General features: G+C 36.5%; 1 protein-coding gene across 1 annotated transcript in view; it reads left to right on the top strand.

The window, feature by feature from the left end:
* The window catches only part of BLTP1 (bridge-like lipid transfer protein family member 1), a 207,766-nt gene that overhangs the window by 1,536 nt on the left and 187,785 nt on the right, over nt 1-18,445 (top strand). The window contains exons 2-4 of the mRNA XM_079919926.1: nt 392-479; nt 14,484-14,613; nt 18,245-18,361. Of these exons, the coding sequence (XP_079776052.1) occupies nt 14,517-14,613; nt 18,245-18,361 (214 nt within the window). The 5' untranslated portion in view covers nt 392-479; nt 14,484-14,516. The remainder of the gene's footprint in view (nt 1-391; nt 480-14,483; nt 14,614-18,244; nt 18,362-18,445) is intronic.

The following is an 18,445-nucleotide window of genomic DNA, read 5'->3' as shown; positions in this document are numbered from 1 at the left end:
CCAGGTGGGAATAGGAAGGAAACTGAGGCACGATTCTTGCCAGCAAGGACCCAACAGTTTGAGAGAACAACTTTTTCAAGGAGTATGTTTTAAAGGTAGGATTTGACCTCTAGAACCCTCTGATTACCAAAATCATGCCCTTTCCATAAGTACAGTGGTTTTGAAACCTTTGGAAGACTGTAGTTCGGAAATAGTGGTCTTATTCTAGTTTTAGGAGTATTTCTTGTTCAGAAACTTTAAAGAAGGAAATGTAATATTGGATTAACACTGAAGACTTCTTGTGTGTGCATGCACGCAGGTGCATGTGTAATCAAATCATTTAATCTGAAATGGAACTGCTGATAAAGCCAGAATATCTTGTATAATTGGTTAAAATGGGTGATCTTTTCAGGTGTGTTAAGATGAAACACTGCAGAGAGGCCTTCTGAAGATCAAGAAAAGGAAAAACAGAACATTACAGACTCTGGAAAAAAAACTTGGTAAATATTTTGGGTCTTCAGTTAAAGCTCAGATAGAGGAAATCTGACTTTCTTCTTCAATTGTAATTTAACCTGATAGAATGGTCTAAGAATGGGGGTGGGGTGACAGTAGTGTATAACGTGACCTGCCATTCATTTTACCTGACTTTTGAACTATTGCTGTGTGACTGACAGTTGAGTCATGTGCTTAGCTTGTGTATTGGCAGGAGAAAGAGAAGGGAATCGTTGGCTTCATTATCAAGTGTCAACCTTCTTTTCTCTCTTTTGCTTCCTCATTAATCTGCCCAATATATTATAAAGGGTTTTAAAAAGAAAGGAAGAAAATTAGTTGACGTTTGGTTTGTTCTTCATAGAATACTGTGTTTGTTTGAACTTAAGTATATTTTTCACTATGAGTTCAATGGAGAATAGTAGAAGACATGGTTAAACATGATTGAGAAAATCTTAATTAATTTCATAAATATTTATTGAGTACCGTACGTCAGGCATTTTTTCAGGCTTCTGTTAAGAGTAGTGGTCATCATGGCCCTGGAGAGTACTAGAGTAGTGAACTTTTTTCTAGAAGTTAAGATTTTTGTGAACCCATATCTTTTATCTATCTATCTATCTATCTATCTGTCTATCTATCTATCTATTTTTGGCTGCATTGAGTCTTCGTTGCTGCTCCTGGACTTTCTCTAGTTGCAGCGAGCAGGAGCTACTCTTCACTACGGGGCGTGGGCTTCTCATTGCGGTGGCTTCTCCTGTTGTAGAGCACAGGCCCTAGGTGCATGGGCTTCAGTAGTTGTGGCACGTGGGCTCTAGAGCACAGGCTCAGTAGTTGTGGCACACGGGCTTAGTTGCTCCATGGCATGTGGGATCTTCCTGGACCAGGAATCGAACCCATGTCCCCTGCATTGCCAGGCAGATTCTCAACCACTGTACCACCAGGGAAGTCACTGAACCCATATCTTTTTAAAAAGTTTTATATGCAAGGATGTTTTTGGTTTATGTAAAAGACTAGGAAAACAGCACTACTCATACAGTAAGTGTTTGTATTTATAATAATTCTTTCATATTATTTTAGTTAATAAAGGAAGGCACTCTACTAGAGCTACTTTAAGGTACAGTGAGAAACTAGGATTCTTACAGACTTCACTTTAGTGTACTCTTTTCCATGTTAGAGATAGTAGTAGACCACATGTTCTTTATCCATTCATCTGTTGATGGGGACTTGGGTTTTTTCCATATCTTGGCTATTATAAATAATGTGAGATATATATATATGGAATAGTACTCAGCCATACAAAAAAGATGTAACTTTGCCATTTGTGATGACATGGATGGATCTTGAGGGTATTATGCTAACTGAAATAAGATGGAGAAGGACAAATAACATGATTTCACTCATATGTGGAATATAAAAAACAAGCAAAATAAATGAACAAACCAAACAAAAACACAGTTACTGAGAACAGAGTAGTGGTTACTAGAGGGAAAGGGATTGGGGGGGGGGTAGGGCGAAATGGGAAAAGGGAATCAACTGTATGGTAATGGATAGAAGCTAAATTTTTGTTGGTGAGCGCATTGTAGTTTATACAGAAGTACGAATATAATGTACACATGAAACTTATATAATGTTATAAACCAATGTTACCTCAAAAAATAAATTAAAAAAAGATAGAGATAGAATTTCAAAAGTTCATGGGAGATTAAGAAAATTAACTCTTTAATTTGAGAAAATTTCAGGGAACTTATATATGACAAATAGAAGGGACATGGTCAGATGCAACAATCTGGATGATGAATTGGAGAGAGATGAGCTTGGAAGCATGGCAGTCAATTAGAGGCTATTGTAGTAATCCACGTGGCAAATGAGAATTAGAAGCACAGTAGAGTAAATGGGATTTAAGGGATGGAGATGGATTAGATAGATATAAAGGAGATAGAATGGATAAGATTTAGTGGTCTTGAGGGAAAGTGGAGTCAGGGTGATTTCTAGCCATTATCATTTTTAATTTTATAATTAATGTTTAATAAATATTTTCAGAATAAATGAATTATCTGACACCTGGCTTGGGAAACTGAGTGGATTCCGGGCCATTTACCGAGGGAATATATAGGAAGAGAAATAGATTGAGGAACATGGTTGGAGGAGATGAGTTCAGTTGAGGCTATTATATTTGAGGCATCTGTGACTTCCAAGAAATGTCATTAGGCAGTTGTATATACAGATCTGAGTTAAGAAGAAGACTCAGCTTGAGATATAAATTTGAAGTCACAGTTTATAAATGACAGTGAAAAGCAGTGGGAATGCATGAGATCAGTCAGGGAGAAAAACATAGGGTAAAAGAAGAGAAATGAGCATGGGGAACACTAATATTTAAGGGTATTTAAGGGTAAGATGGAAGGAAAACATACCTCAAAAGAGATGAAGTAGTGGGCAGGGAAGTGGGAGAAGATCAGCAGAGTCACAAGTAAGTGGAAGAGCTGAGTTTGGAGAAAAGGAATGAGTATTAGGCATCTTTGAGAAATCAAATAAAATAAGGATAACAAAAATATCCATTGGACATGTCAGTTACGTCGTTGACTTCAGCAAGAGCAATTATATAGGTGGATCCAGTTCACACTGGCTAAGAGATAAGAAATTGAAATAACTAATGTCACTTGCTCTTTCAGAAAGTTTGGTTTTAAACGGGATAGTTAGAGATAGTTTGAAATAGATAGATGAGTTTGAGAGAGCGTTTTTGTTTTTTAAAGGTACGAATGATATGAATACATTTACAGTCTTTATTTGCTGAGGATAAGAAGCCATCAAAAAGAGAATTTGAACATAGAAGAGTGAAGGAGAAGAATTGGTGGAGCAAGGTCATTAACCAAGTTGGAAGGGATAGAATACAAAGATGCAAGTCAAGGGTGCTTCAGATAGACCTCTCCCGAGACAGGAGGGAAGGAGGTGGAGATGATTATGGATACAGATAAATTTGTAGGAGGCAGGGTAGAAGTTGGTCCACAGAGTCCCTGCAGGAGACTCCCATTAGGGTGGAAAGAGTATGTGATTCAGTCATGTGATTGGTAGCCTTCTTGGTGTGGTATTGCTGACTCCTGATCATTTGGTGAGGAGGAGTGGAGTGAGGGTAGTTCAGCTTAAGATGGCAGGTATGGACCATCAGGGTAGAGATAGCTTGCAGATATCTCACAAAATTACCTTTCTCATACTTTGTATTAGTTATCTACTGCAGAGTAAGAAATTATCCCAAAACTTAGTGGCTTCAAATATTTATTATCTCAGAGTTTCTGTGGGTTGGAAATTTGGGAGTGACTGAACTGGTTGCTTCTGGCTTCAGGTCTCATGAGGTTGTAGTTGATTGGCTGGGACTTTAATCAACTGAGTGCTCAGCTGGGGCTGGAAGATTTGCCTCCATGATGGCTCACATGTCTGTTGGCCGGAGGCCTGAAATCCTCACCACATGAACTTCTTTAGGGCTTCTGAAGTGTCCTAACAAGGCAGCTGTCTTCCCCTGGAGCAGATGATCCGGGGGGGGGGGGGGGGGGGGAGGGGGAGGGGGCTGTGATGCCGTTTTTGACTCAGTCACAAACCATTGCTTTGCCCTGTTCTTTGAGAACTGAATCACTAAGTCCAGCCCACACTTGGGAGGGGAATGACTTAAGCTCCACCTCTTGAAGGGAGGAATATCAAATACTTTTTGGACATATTTAAAAACTATCACAATTCTATCAATTGTCAGTTTATTTAGGGCAGCAAATAAGCTCTTTAAAAATATGTAGATTCAGCCTTTATATCCAGGTGAGAGAGAAGTACAGAAAAGTGGGGAGGTGGTTCAGTCACATTTGGCTCACTTTACCGTTTGGTCTCCATTGCCGCTAATTAGGCTCAATAAGTTGATGTGTTGCCTCTTGTAGTTAATTTTAAAAAGTGATTGCTGACCTTTGATTTAATAGAGGATTCTTTTAGGAGAAAAAAATGCCATAGTGGGCAAAATATGAATTTTTTATACCAAAATATGGATTTTGGTAACATTTAATATTAGCTCCTAAACTAGAATTTAGAGGTAGAAGGAAAGAACTCATTTTTCCCAGCAAAGAAATTGAGGACTAAAAGACAAGTACAGGCTGATTTCTGTGAACATATATGATATGAGAGGCAATATAACACAGACTCTAAAGCCCGACTGTCTAGTTTCAAATCCCAGGTCAGCCATGTCTTAGCCGTATTTGTGCTTAGCTTCTCACTGCCACAACTTCCTCATCTGTAAAATGGGGAATTGTAAGTAGGTAGTTATTTCTGACAATTAGATCAGTAAATACATGTAAAGTGTTTAGAACAGTGCCTGACACATAGCAAGCAGTGAATAAATGTTAGCCATTTTATGGTAGCTATATTTTATCATTATAATGGTGAGTTAATACCATGGCATGAACATTTCAAAGAATAATATAACATTGTCCAAAATGTTTACAGTCTAAACTTTATAAACTACTCACCTTATTGGACTTTGTCACTTTTGATGTATATGGAAAGTGTGTTTCTATACAGCTCCATATCCATTTAAAATACTGTGTCAGATATCACCAGTAGTATTGTATAAGGTCACATCTGCATTTTTTCCTGAAGCAGGCTTTTTTGTTTTACTAGGTACATAGAAGTTCAATTTCAATTACAGCAGTGTTCTCAGTTCATAGAAATTGGCTATTAAATGGATCTTTTGGGCTCTCTGCATAGCAACATGCTAATAAAAAATAATTCCCTTGAACTTGATATGATGAGATTGTTGGTAAACACACATGACCAGTTTCTTCCTCCCTCTCCCCCATATCCAAAGACCCTACTTTATTGGGTGAGTAGTTTGAATATATATTAGGTGGGGTTTTCTGATGTGACTTAAGGCAGAAGATAACAAAATTAAGAGCCAGATAAGAAAATGGAAATACTGATTTTATTACAAGAAACCTTCTTTAGAATTTTACTTTGCTGATGCTAGTTTTCTTAAAGTTTTATGCCTTCTGGTGTATCAATATGGAAGGGATATATAGAATTCTAGATTAAAAGAATTAAAAGAAACTTGTAGATTGTGTTCACCAGCCAGTACAAAAAGTGAAAACAAAACCCCACAGCTAATCAATTTATGGGATGCAGAAGTGGAAGGGTTAAACTTTTCACTCATGGCACTTTCTGTTGATGTCTTTGTATCGCTGGCCATATTGAAGAATACGCTGAAGGTAGTATTTACTTCTGGTGTGCTGTATGGAGGTGGGTAATATTTATAAATCATGGTTTCTTCTAGATTTGGAGAAGTTGAAGTTAGCTCTTTTTACCCCATTATTAGTAGATATGCTTTCTACAGTTTTTTAAGAGTTTCATTTTGTTTTTTGTGCTTTCTATGAATATTTAGGTGAACCAGCATAAATTTCTGGCTATAGCAGTGAGGTTTGCTAAAGTGCAATATTTTTATTGAATGATATGACTTCTTAGATGTTAAAAACGCTTCCATATTTGACATGAAGAACCATTTTTGTAGCACAGATTATGATATTAAAAGGTACTCTACATTTGTTTAGTTTGTTGGTTTATACTGTTTGAATCGTTGGTCACCATATCTGAATAATATCAATACTTTAGTAGTAATTGCCTGGTGACCATTGAACTTTGGTATTTGATCTGCTTTTAAGAATCTCAGTAGTATTTTTAGAGCTATGTTATTCATATTAACTTAATACATTTTTTTTTTTTTTTTTAGTGCTCCTTAGACTCATGGCCCATGCTGTCCAAAAGTTTGGTGCATTTAATACATTTTTGATTGTCATTTATATCAACTAATTTCTTCTTTGTTATAAATTTCTGTTGTTTAATTAAATATATATAGTTCTCTTTTATATTTTTATCTTTTACTAACAATACATGAGTCATTGTTTACTGGTGTGCATCTTATGGTTTTTTAACTTTCACCTTGCGTTGAACTGGTTTTCTTTTAAAAAAGAACATTAATGATAGCTTAGCTACCACTGTTATAATGTGTTTCTTGTCAAACACTTTGCTCAGTTTTATGTTTGCTCTTCAAGGAAGAGATGGCCATTTTACAACTTGGAAACAGGCTCAAAGAGATTAAGTAACTTGCTCCAGTTATCTCACAGCTAAGGAAGGGCTAGAAGGGATAGAGAGAGGGAGCTTTACGTTGCAAATCTGCTTTAAAGCCTATTCTGTTTGATTTCTGTTATTTCTGACTGTTACTTTACCACTTTATTCTGTTGGTCTTTAGAGTTAGTTAATAGTTAATAGGTCAAATTGTGCTAGTTGCATGTAGAATCCTGGGGCTGAAAGGGTCCTCTAGGTAGAGAGGATTATTCCCAATCTGTTTGATCTAAGAGGATAATTGTCTGTTTTGTTTGTTTAAATGAACAGAATAGGACATTATATAATTTTGCTTTATGTACACAAAGCTGCCAACCCTGACCACATTTGTTAAGGAAACTAAATTTGCTTTTTTGCTCACTGTCTTCTTTTTAAGGTTTTTCCCATTTTCAGGAATCTCAGGTCTTTTGTGATATTCCTGGATCTTGCTTGTTAATGAGAAAAGTAATCTATTGAATTAATTTATACTAATAACACATGGTAATAATTAGTGGTAGCTATTATTGAGATACTCGGAAGATATCTTTGCATTTTAAGAGAGAATATTGGTTGGTACTCTATATGAAGAAATGGCTGGTGGGATTTTAGGCCTTGTATCCTGATGGGCAAATTTTTTTAGGCATAGAGGGCTCTTCAAATCACTATATGCTCAGTTGGTAATACCAACCTTTATATGCATTCCAATACTATCTTAAATATAAATGTTTACATATTTCTTTTGCTTGAGATGTTCAATTGCAGGTACTTTTCTGTTTTGTATTATTTTATTTGTGTAGCGGCATAGAATTGGAAGGAGCATCACAAAGTTATTTGTTTCAGGCCCACTGCCTTTAGATTGCTGAGTGCTCAGACTACTTGAGCCATTGTAGAAACAGTTCAAATGAATTAAACGCTCTTGAAACTTCATTTTGTATAAAAATGTTGCCATCTGATTTGTGTTTTACTTTTGTTTTGGGATGTCATTATGCCATAGGAAAGTTAAGCAGTCTGTTTTGGCAGTTCCTTTGTGTTGGTATTTACTGAGCTCTTTGGGTCAATTACCTGACTTCTTAATTAAGGAAGATATAAATGACTTTGAAATTGGGACCTCTACAAAGGTATATCAAGGTAATTTCTTACATATTTACAGAAACCAAACCGTACCTGAAAAGTTTTCAAGAAAGTGTATATTCTATAACAGTTAATGTAAAATCAGTCAAATTTGGTTTATGGGCAAGCAATGCAAAAGTGTGTACAAAGTGCATACTTCACAGAATTTCTAGTATACAGAATGCTGCTGTGTGCTAATAGGTATTCAAGCTTGATGTTGAAGAGAATGCCAATGTTGATGAAGCTTAAAGGAGAGCTATGAAGTCGATATATTTGCCAACTCTTAAAACCCATGTAGCACAGGGAACTGTATTGAATATCCTGTGATAAACCATAATGGAAAAGAATATAAAAGAAAAGAATGTCAATATGTGTATAACTGAGTCACTCTGCTGCACAGCAGAGGTGGGCACAACAATCTTGTGCCAAACTATAGTTGATTGGCACAATCAGCTATACTTCAAAAAAAATTAAAAAAACAGAGAAACAAACAACAAAACCCCAGGTAGTTTCCTCTATGGAAAAGGAACTGTGATTAAATTCAAAGAACTTTAATATAATGGTCTGAAGGTATGTGAATGCCTTTTATACAAATAATTGTGACTTTATTGTTGCATGAGGGATTTGAGTATGATTAATTTTTTCCTTCATTTTTGTTATATTTGGAATTGGGTTATCAAAAGGATATTTTGCTATCATTTTCTTAAACTCAAGTGAATGAAAACCAAATTTTCTTGAGTGTGAAAAAGATCATTTAGGATTCTCTTGGCCTTGAGTACAGTGGAAATACTTGCTTACCTTTGGCAATAGCTCATAATTATGTACTTTTTATAATGATGCATTTATTTCATTCATTTATGAAACAAGTATTTATTGAGAGACTACTGCATACCAGGAACTTTGTTGCATATTGCACACTCAATGAATAGGGCAAGCATATCCTTAAAGAGCAGTTAGCTGTCTAGGTGGGGAGACAGACTTCTAAACTGATAATTACAATACAGTGTGGTAAATGCTAAGGTACAGTTACCACTGTGGGCATCTGGAGGTCACTACCACTGAGGAACTCGCGGAGACTAAATAAAATATTCCTCAGAGTTATCCCAAGTCAAGAGCAGGGAAGCTGCAGGTGTTTACCCACCAAATTCCTAGCCATCATTGACATTAACTCTGGCATTTCTGGCTTGCCCTGAGTACAAACTGAGCATGTTCCTGCAGCCAGACAGCAGCCTACAGTAGGATGTTACAGGTGTTCAGAATGAATCATCTGGTGTAGAGGTGAATGTCAGCAGTCTATGGGCAAGACACCAATGGCATTTGTTGCCAGTATCAGGCATTTACACAATGTATTATCTACTATGTGCTACACATTGTTCTAAATGCTTTACGTATCTGAACTCATCAATTCTCACTGTACAACTCTGTGAGGTAGGTACTGTTAGTGTCCTCATTTAACAGATGAAGAAATAGAGCACAGAGTGGTTAGGTAACTTGCCCATGATCACATAGCTATAATGTCAGAACTGGTTTTTGAACCCAGGTGGTCTAGTACAGAGTCCATGCTCTCAATCCACATAATGGTCTGCTTTTGGAACAATACAGCCTGAAGCAGGACCTTTTTGACTCTTCTGTTTTCCCTTGGTAACTGCTTCCTCTTTCTCCCTTCCTCCAGTCTCTTTCCTGTTAGTGTTCTTTACTTCCTTCCTTGTTTGTAGCTTGCCCCTCTCTAGAACAGTACAGCTGTTCAGCTTCCATTCTTACACTCAAGGCTATCAAATCAAATAATTCTTGCTAAGGTGTTAACTGATCTTTCTGATGGTTTTTTTTTTTTTTTTTTTGCGGTACGCGGGCCTCTCACTGTTGTGGCCTCTCCTGTTGCGGAGCACAGGCTCCGGACGCGCAGGCTCAGCAGCCATGGCTCACGGGCCCAGCCGCTCCGCGGCATGTGGGATCTTCGCGGACCGGGGCACGAACCCGTGTCCCCTGCATCGGCAGGCGGACTCTCAACCACTGCGCCACCAGGGAAGCCCTTTCTGATGTTCTGATGAAGGCTTTGAGTTTCATATTGATTGGTATTTGCATTATAATTTTTCAAAAAGACAAAGATTTAAGAACCGTAGAAGGAAAGACATGATGGTAGAATGACAGAAGATCAAGTTGATATTTTTGGGTTGGGAAACACCTATTCCTTGGCCATAGTTATAAGGAGAGGCCAAGGGGTGTGTGCTTAGGCAAAAAAAGCCCCTTTCTCACCTGTCATGTCGTGCCTTCCAGCCACCACCTCCCTTTTTTCTTTTTAAATTATGGAAGAATTACAAGCCAATTGTAAAACATTTAAATAATACTTAGTTATCAAGAGTAAAAGTGAAAGTCCTGCTTTACTGATTCTTTTCCCTCCCCCAAATCTCCTCCCACTGCTCTCGGAGGAAATGGCTTAGCTAATGTTTTTGCAGATTAATAAAAGTATATACATATACATACGCCATATATGTACATGCATATGTAGTGTATCTATATGGTGTATATATGTAATACACATAATGGATAGTCTTTTTTAAAAATGTAAGTGGAATACTATACATCTTTTTGCTCAACTTGCTTTTCTCCTGCTAACATTACATGTATCCTGGACATTTCTCTGTATTATCCCCTATAGAGCTATTTTATTCTTTTAAAAAGGCTGCATATTATTTCACATGGTAATAGTATTTATATGGTAAGAGTGTACCATAATTTATTTAACTATTTTCCTATTAATTGACATTTTTTCTGTTTTCTCAGTGTGATATATAATGTTGCAGTGATTGTCCTTGAAAAAACATCTTTGTGTCTAAGTATTTCTGAGAAATAAATAGAGCCTTAGAACTGAAATATTCAAGTCAAGGCATGTACATTTTTATAGTATCTGATAAATTGGTCTTCATAAAGGCAGTTTACTCCCATCAACTGTATAAGTGCCCATTTCCCCATACTTTTGCCAATATAGTTTTCAGTCTAATTTTCGCTTATAGTGGGTGATAAATTGTGATTATCCCCGATTGCTAGTGATATTGATTATCTTTCTCTGTGAATTGCCTGTTTATATATTTTCTCATTTTTCTATCAGATTATTTGTATTTTTTGTATTGACTTGTAGGATGACCTCTATTCTTGTAGGACCAATCAAGATTTGGAGTTCTATCTTTAAAAGTCTGATGATGCAAGTATTAGATGTTAGATAGTTTTATTCCTTCATGCTAGTGGAAGAGAAAATAGGTTGAATGTAGTATTTGAAAAGATTTTACAGATAATTCATTTTGAAAAGTAATCTTTTTTGGAAAGCTATTTCTAAGAATGTTGGTAGTAGTGGTGGTATTAAATTAGGGACTTTGATAAATCTCTGGTTGTTGCTGTGTTTGATTAAACTGTTTCACATTTTCATGCTTTTCTTTGTATGCCACTAAAATATTAATTGCCACAATTTCTTTTCTAATGTGGACAGCAGTTTTGAAATGAGTACCATGGATTTCAGGAAGAATGAAGAGAAGAATATAGGTGAATCATGAAAATATTGAGAGAACACGTCTTAAAACATGTAGATCAGTGTTATCTTCTTACATAACAGATAAAAATGCCATTTAAAATGATATGATACTTGAAAACAGTGGCTGTGTTCAAGGCATTGTCACTGGTATTTTGGATACAAAGATGACTAAAACAATCTCTATTGTCATTATGATTCAGGAGAGAGAGGCAAGATAGATTAGATTCAGGTTATGTATCTTTGGCAGGAATATCAAGGAAGTGAGGCTGTTTTCTTCTATTAAAAGTTGCACGATTTTGATTTGTCCCTATATTGATGGTGTTTACTTTGATCACTTAATTAGTTGCCAGGTTTTTCAGAGTTCCTCTTTTTCCCTTTGTCATTAATAATTATTTTGGGGGGCAGTTATTTTGAGATGATATGAGTATCCTGTTGCTCATCAAAATTTAATTGATTATTTATATTCGTATGGACTTATAGATTTGTATTTATTAAATGGGTTGTAATTTATTACTGTTATTTATTTTACTGCTTAAATTGTCCCAGATTTTGCCAGTGGGAGCCTCTGGTTTTTATGTCCTTTTGACATGTTCCCATCGTTCTTTGAATACTTCTTTCCTTTCTGGAAAACAAGGCTCATCTTGACTTTCCCTGCGGGAAAGATCCCTGTGGGATCTTCCCGGACCAGGGCTCAAACCCGTGTTCCCTGCATTGGCAGGCAGATTCGTAACCACTGTGCCACGAGGTAAGTCCCACGTTATGGCTTTTAGACTGAAATGTTCAGGAAGGGAAGAGGAAGAGGAAACAACCAATTTGTTTTTTATTCCATCATTTACTCCATGAAAAGGTTTTGCTGTAGGTTCTTATATCAGTCTCCACTTCCTCTTCCTTAAAGGGTTGGTGGTGTGCCACTTAAACAGTGTGGCAAGGCATATAGCCCCGGTTCAGTCTGGATTTTCTGTGTCCAGTGTTATTTTTACTCACTTTATGCCAGAATGTCTACTGTTTACTTTAGGGGCCTTGTTAAGTCTTAGCCTTTACTTCTGTATTTGCTCAAAATATGTTCTTTTAACTATTGAGGCTTTGTCTGTTGATTGCTCTTAAAGGTTTTGCATTAGCTAGTAATTGGACAAATGTTGGTTAAAACTGTGTGATACTGCATTTTTCTCTCTTGGTAACTTGAATACCCTCTTGCTAATTACATTCTCTTTGTCTGTGGGTTGTTACAGTGGTGGGTGGTCCAGGTGATTTTGCATGAGGACTGTAGATCCTTTTGGTAGATAGATCACTTTCCCTTTTATGTGGAGATCTGAATGCCAGGGTACATCCCTCAGGGAGCATCCCCTAGGAGTCACCACATGCTCTTTTCATCCTCAGTAGTGTGCTGGTGATACAACTGTAAAATGGTAAAAATAAGTATGAAATAGGTATAGATGTTATTTTATAATATGTAAACTACTATATAATATGTGAATATTTGGTTTTAGATTATAGGTCTTTTCAAAGTGTTTTCTCTCTTTTAAAAATTTTACTTCTTCTAGTCTACAAAACTGAAAAGGGAAGAAAGGAAGCTCATGTTGTAAAAGTTAGCCTCCAAATTTTAAGTTGCTAGTTGACAGATTTTTCAAAGCCTTGAAAAATACAGCATTTTCCCCAGTTTTATTGAAACATAATTGACATATAACATTGTATTAGTTTAATGTATACAACATAATGATTTGATATATGTATATATTGCAAAATGATTGCCACAGTAAGTTTAGATAACATCCATCACTTTGCATAGTTACACGTTGTTCGTTTTTGTGATGTGAAATTTTAAGATCTCTTAGCAACTTTCAAATATGCAATACAGTATTGTTAACTATAGTCACCATGCTGTTCATTACACTCCCAGAACTTATTTATCTTATAACTGGAAGTTTGTACCCTTTGAACATCTTCAGTCATTTCCGCCACCCCACGCCTTTGGCCACCACCAGTATTTTCAATATGTGAACATTTTTTACTCTCTAAAACATAGGAAAAAAGGTTTACTGAAAAATGAAAACATTAAAAAAATTTCTCTAGCCATCTTGCCCTTAGGTTTGCATATCACTTTTAATAATAAACCTTTTATTACTGAGCTCTTCATTTTTTAAAAATGCATGTTTAATTTGCCTCTAAATTATACTGATTTCAACAATGTAGAAATATGAAATATTGTAATCTCTTGTAGATAGTATCTTGCAATGTTGTTTCACCCAGTTTTTAAACTTGTTTTGTGATCTATGAAGATAGATTTGTGGCGAGTAAACAGAAAACACTTTCAAGTTGACAAGCTAACTGTACTGAATTTCATCTAGAAAGTTGTCCTCACATATTCTTCCTGTTTTAAAATCTGTTTTTCTAGTTGTTCATAAAAGTCACATATACTGTTTGGTCTTAAGGGATTATTAACTGCATAGCTTTCTTTGTCTAGCTTCTTTCCCCCCTTTTTCTGATTTATCACAAGATAATTTTGTTATAGGTGAGTTGGGTTAGTCATGCTAATGCTGTATTATCAGAGGGATAATTCTCTTGTTTCTTAGATCATAAAATCAAAACTTTCATTCCTCACTTTTTGCTCATTCTCAGTACGTACACACGCGCACACACACACACACTTACATACACACACACACACACACATACATACATTTTTCATGTCTGATCACAATTTGACATATGATGTAATTTATCCTGAGCATCCGGTAGCAGGAGATCTGCTTACTGTCCAAACTATCCAGAGTGAATCTAAACTAGGAAGATTGTTTCTCCATGGAATAATGGGAATGCACAGCTGATAGAGGTTAAGAAGTGTTAATACAACTTAATATATAAATATATTATTATTAAGCAGCAGTTTTTAGGACAAGTCTAGGTGAATTTGTCTAATGTAGATGATTAATACTTACTCCTTTGTTGTTGAGATAAATATCTTAGATTAGATTTAAGAATAATTATGTCCCTCTTATTTTGAGCCAGAGTATAGTAAATGAACCTGAGTCTCTATTCATACTTAGAATGGTGAAATCAGGACATTAAAAATACGATACATTGTTTTATATTTTATGTAGAAATGTGGACATGTTTGTTGTTTGTTATATTTTTGCAAATATAACAAATTTCTTCTTATTGAAGAAAGCAGAATATGATTTAATAAACTTTCACATTTATTAAATTCACCTTATTTTCCCCTTATATAGGTTAAGTTCTAAATTTAACCTTTGAACTCTTTCAGGCCCTTAGGTGCTATTCTGGAAAAACTTAAGTAATGGATCAAAGGAAGAATGAGAGTATTGTTCCTAGTATCACTCAATTAGAAGATTTTCTTACAGAGCACAATTCCAATGTTGTTTGGCTTCTTGTTGGTAAGTAGAATATATTTTCTTGTACTTTATTGTTCTCTGTGTATGGATTAACAACTGCCAGATTTTAAGCAGTGGTTGACTGAAGTTAGAATGCTTACAGTACCATTTGTTTATTTTTTGGGGAGAAGATTTTAATCTATGCTTCTATGAATATTTGCTCTGGAAGGCTGTTTTCCTTAGACTGCCTCCTTGTCTGACTTAGGAGAAGTGGGATGAGAAGAAAGACATAGCTTATCTTTCCTGTTTCAGATCAGCTCTTCCATTCCCCATCCCAACATACAAGCAAACACTTTTGTTTTATTATAAAAGTGATAAATCCTTGTGGTAAATATGTTTTTGCCTAATTAATCTTCTCATCTCTTTCCTCACTCTTTATGCACTTGACAGTGGGCTTTTCCAGTAATAAGTTTTTTTGTCTTATATTGCCGAACTTTTCTAGGTGTACACAAATAATACAAGACAGTGTATACTTAAATTGCAGAGAGAGGGAAGAAATCTGAGTGAATGAATGAGTATGAACAAATAAGAAGAAATACAAATAAAATACCAAGGAAGGGAGAGATTACTGTAGGCTGTTACTGCCCAGGATGTTTTGTGGAAGGATGGTGTTTGACTTGAATTTTAGCATGGGAATTAGAAAGATACAGAGAGGAAAGTAGGAAGGGTAAGATGGGGTGAGAGAGGAAAGGGAGGGTAATGGTAATATTTATTGAGGTAATATTTATTGAGCATCCTTTGTGTGCCACATGCCACAGGCATTTTGCATATGTTGTCTCACTTAATGCTCACAGCAGACTTATGAGGGTAGGTGTTATTTTCCTATTAACATGTTGGGGAATTGAGGCCCATAAGGATTAATTAACTCACACAGGTTACACAGCTGTTTTTTTCTGAGTGCAGGCGTACGCTTCTTTCATGACACTGCAGGATGCATGGTAGGGTTATGGTAGAGGTGAAGTGTATATAAAGGGAATTATAATGATTCATGATTTGTAGGATTGGATTACCATTTCAACTTCAAGTTTTTTTTTCCTAATTGACAAACATGAACTACTGTAAATTATCATTAATGAAAAATAAAAAGTAAAATGAAATGCAAAACAATACTATGAAATATAACTTCATAAAAGCAGCATTTAAAAATTACCTTTTAGTTTAATTAAAGGCAGAATTCTTTCTTTTTTCCTTTTTAACATTTATTTATTTATTTTGGCTGTGCTGGGTCTTAGTTGCAGCAATCGGGATCTTCATTGCAGCATACGGGATCTTTAGTTGCAGCTTGCAGACTCTTAGTTGCAGCATGCATGCGGGATCTAGTTCCCAACCAGGGATCAAACCTGGGCCCACTGTGTTGGGAGCATGGAGTCTTACCCACTGGACCACCAGGGAAGTCCCGGCAGAATTCTTTCTTATTTCCTAGGTGCCCCTTCTCCTGTCACCTTGAATTTCTCATTTTCACATTGTATACAGCTCCTTTCTTTAAGGTGGAAATAATAGCAACGACCAGAAAAACCTTGAGGGATTGTTTAATCCCTCTGTTTTACTAATGGCCTTACACTGTTGAAGGGGATGGGGGGGACATGGTACAGTGAAAAGGCCATAATCCTCAGGTGGTTACTCTCTGGGAAAGAAGTGTACTTTCTCAGCAAATACCTTTTTTTTTTTTTTTTTTACGGTACGCGGGCCTCTCACTGTTGTGGCCTCTCCCGTTGCGGAGCACAGGCTCCAGACGCGCAGGCTCAGCGGCCATGGCTCACGGGCCCAGCCGCTCCGCGGCATGTGGGATCTTCCCGGACCGGGGCACAAACCCATGTCCCCTGCATCTGCAGGCGGACTCTCAACCGCTGCGCCACCAGGGAAGTCCTCAGCAAATACCTTTTGCCTTTCTGAAGGGCCCGTAACTACCTGCTCTTCACACGGTGATTTACAGTAAAAATTAATGCAAAATGACTTTAGCTTAAAACAATGTTATACCATGAAAATAAGTGTTCAAAAGAATTGTTCTAGAAATAATTTTTATGGGCAAATCATAGCACTTGCTATCTCAGAGCTATTACCATCAATCTAAGCTACCTTGAGGAATGTTGTATTTTGACTCCCAATGACTGCTTTGTTTTATCTATGTTAAATAATTTTTTTTTGTTGTTTTGCGGTACGCGGGCCTCTCACTGCTGTGGCCTCTCCCGTTGTGGAGCACAGGCTCCGGACGCGCAGGCTCAGCGGCCATGGCTCATGGGCCCAGCTGCTCTGTGGCATGTGGGATCCTCCCGGACCGGGGCACGAACCCGTGTCCCCTGCATCGGCAGGTGGACTCTCAACCACTGTACCACCAGGGAAGCCCTATGTTAAATAATTTTTAAAAAATTTTACGAACTTAATATGATGGTGCTAAAAGGTTACACATATTAAATTGCTTTATATTACTGCCTTAATCTAGAAAATAGTTATACTATTTAAATGAATAAGTAAAAGAAAATTTATTGAAAAATACTTTCTTGTGTTTCACGTTTTGTGTGTTTACAAACTAGGTTTTTTGGGAATACTATAAATTTTATAAGTGACCATAAACTTTTCATGAAAAACTCATGATCAAATTTAGAATATCGTTTACTGTAGTAATATTTACTGGTGTTCTTTAAAAGTAAGTTATTGTCTTGTCAATTGCAGCAAAATAGTATTTGGTGGCCTATTTAATATAGATATATCTTGAAGTAGGTTAAAATTGTCACTTTTTTCCAATAGTACTTTAAAAGCAGAGACTGTTGATTTTTTTAAAAAGTGACTTTTCGGGCTTCGCTCCCTGGTGGTACAGTGGTTAAGAATCCACCTGCCAGTGCAGGGGACACGGGTTCGAGCCCTGATCCAGGAAGATCCCACATGCCGTGGAGCAGCTAAGCCCGTGTGCCACAACTACTGAGCCTGCACTCTAGATCCCGTGAGCCACAGCTACTGAGCCCATGCGCCACAACTACTGAAGCCCATGCGCCTGGAGCCCATGCTCCACAACAAGAGAAGCCACCACAATGAGAAGCCCGCACCCCGCAACGAAGAGTAGCCCCGCTCGCCACAACTAGAGAAAGCCCGTGTGCAGCAACAAAGATCTAACACAGCCAAAAATAAAATAAATAAATTTATTTTTAAAAAAAGTGACTTTTCTATGATGTAAAAAAAACGTTTTCTTTATTTTTAAGTGGACTGTATTAGAAGTGAGCTTTTAGCCTAATAAAGGTAGTTTTCTTTTTCATAATATTCAGAAATATGGGCTTTTTCGTCCCAGAACATCTTTGTGTATGTTTAATAACTAAAGCAGTAAAAGGAGTGAAAAAGAAAACAGGAAAAAAAGGGAAGCAGTTTTACTTGAAACATTACTTTACTTCATCTGATTGAAATCTGTGTTTTTCTGGCTAATGACTTACAGGGAATGAAGAAAGTTGGATAAAGAATCAACTTCCGGTTTTGAAAATTCAAGTTATTAAATTGTAAGAGGACATTTTACCATATGGAAATAAATCCTCTTGTTTCTGAACATGATAAATGATCTTTCACTAACAAATTTTTATTGAGATACTAAGATGATTGAAGGAAACATATAGTGAGATCCTTTATTTTCTGCATTTTTTTCTCCCAACAGCTACCATTTTGTCCTGTGGATGGATTATTTATCTCACATATTATAATTCTCGGAATGTTGGTCTTATTTTAACACTGGTTCTTAACAGATTATACAAGCATGGCTATATCCATATTGGTAAGTTTTGAGTAATTTTTTTCTTCTGTGTAATCTTGAGATGTATATTGTAAATATGTATTTTATAAACAGATAGTAGCTTTA

This window comes from Stenella coeruleoalba, assembly GCF_951394435.1.
Source record: "Stenella coeruleoalba genome assembly, chromosome: 4".
NCBI classification, from domain to species: Eukaryota; Metazoa; Chordata; class Mammalia; order Artiodactyla; family Delphinidae; genus Stenella; species Stenella coeruleoalba.
The sequence above is the reverse complement of the archived record's forward strand: the minus strand, read 5'-3'. Positions and strand labels throughout refer to the sequence as shown.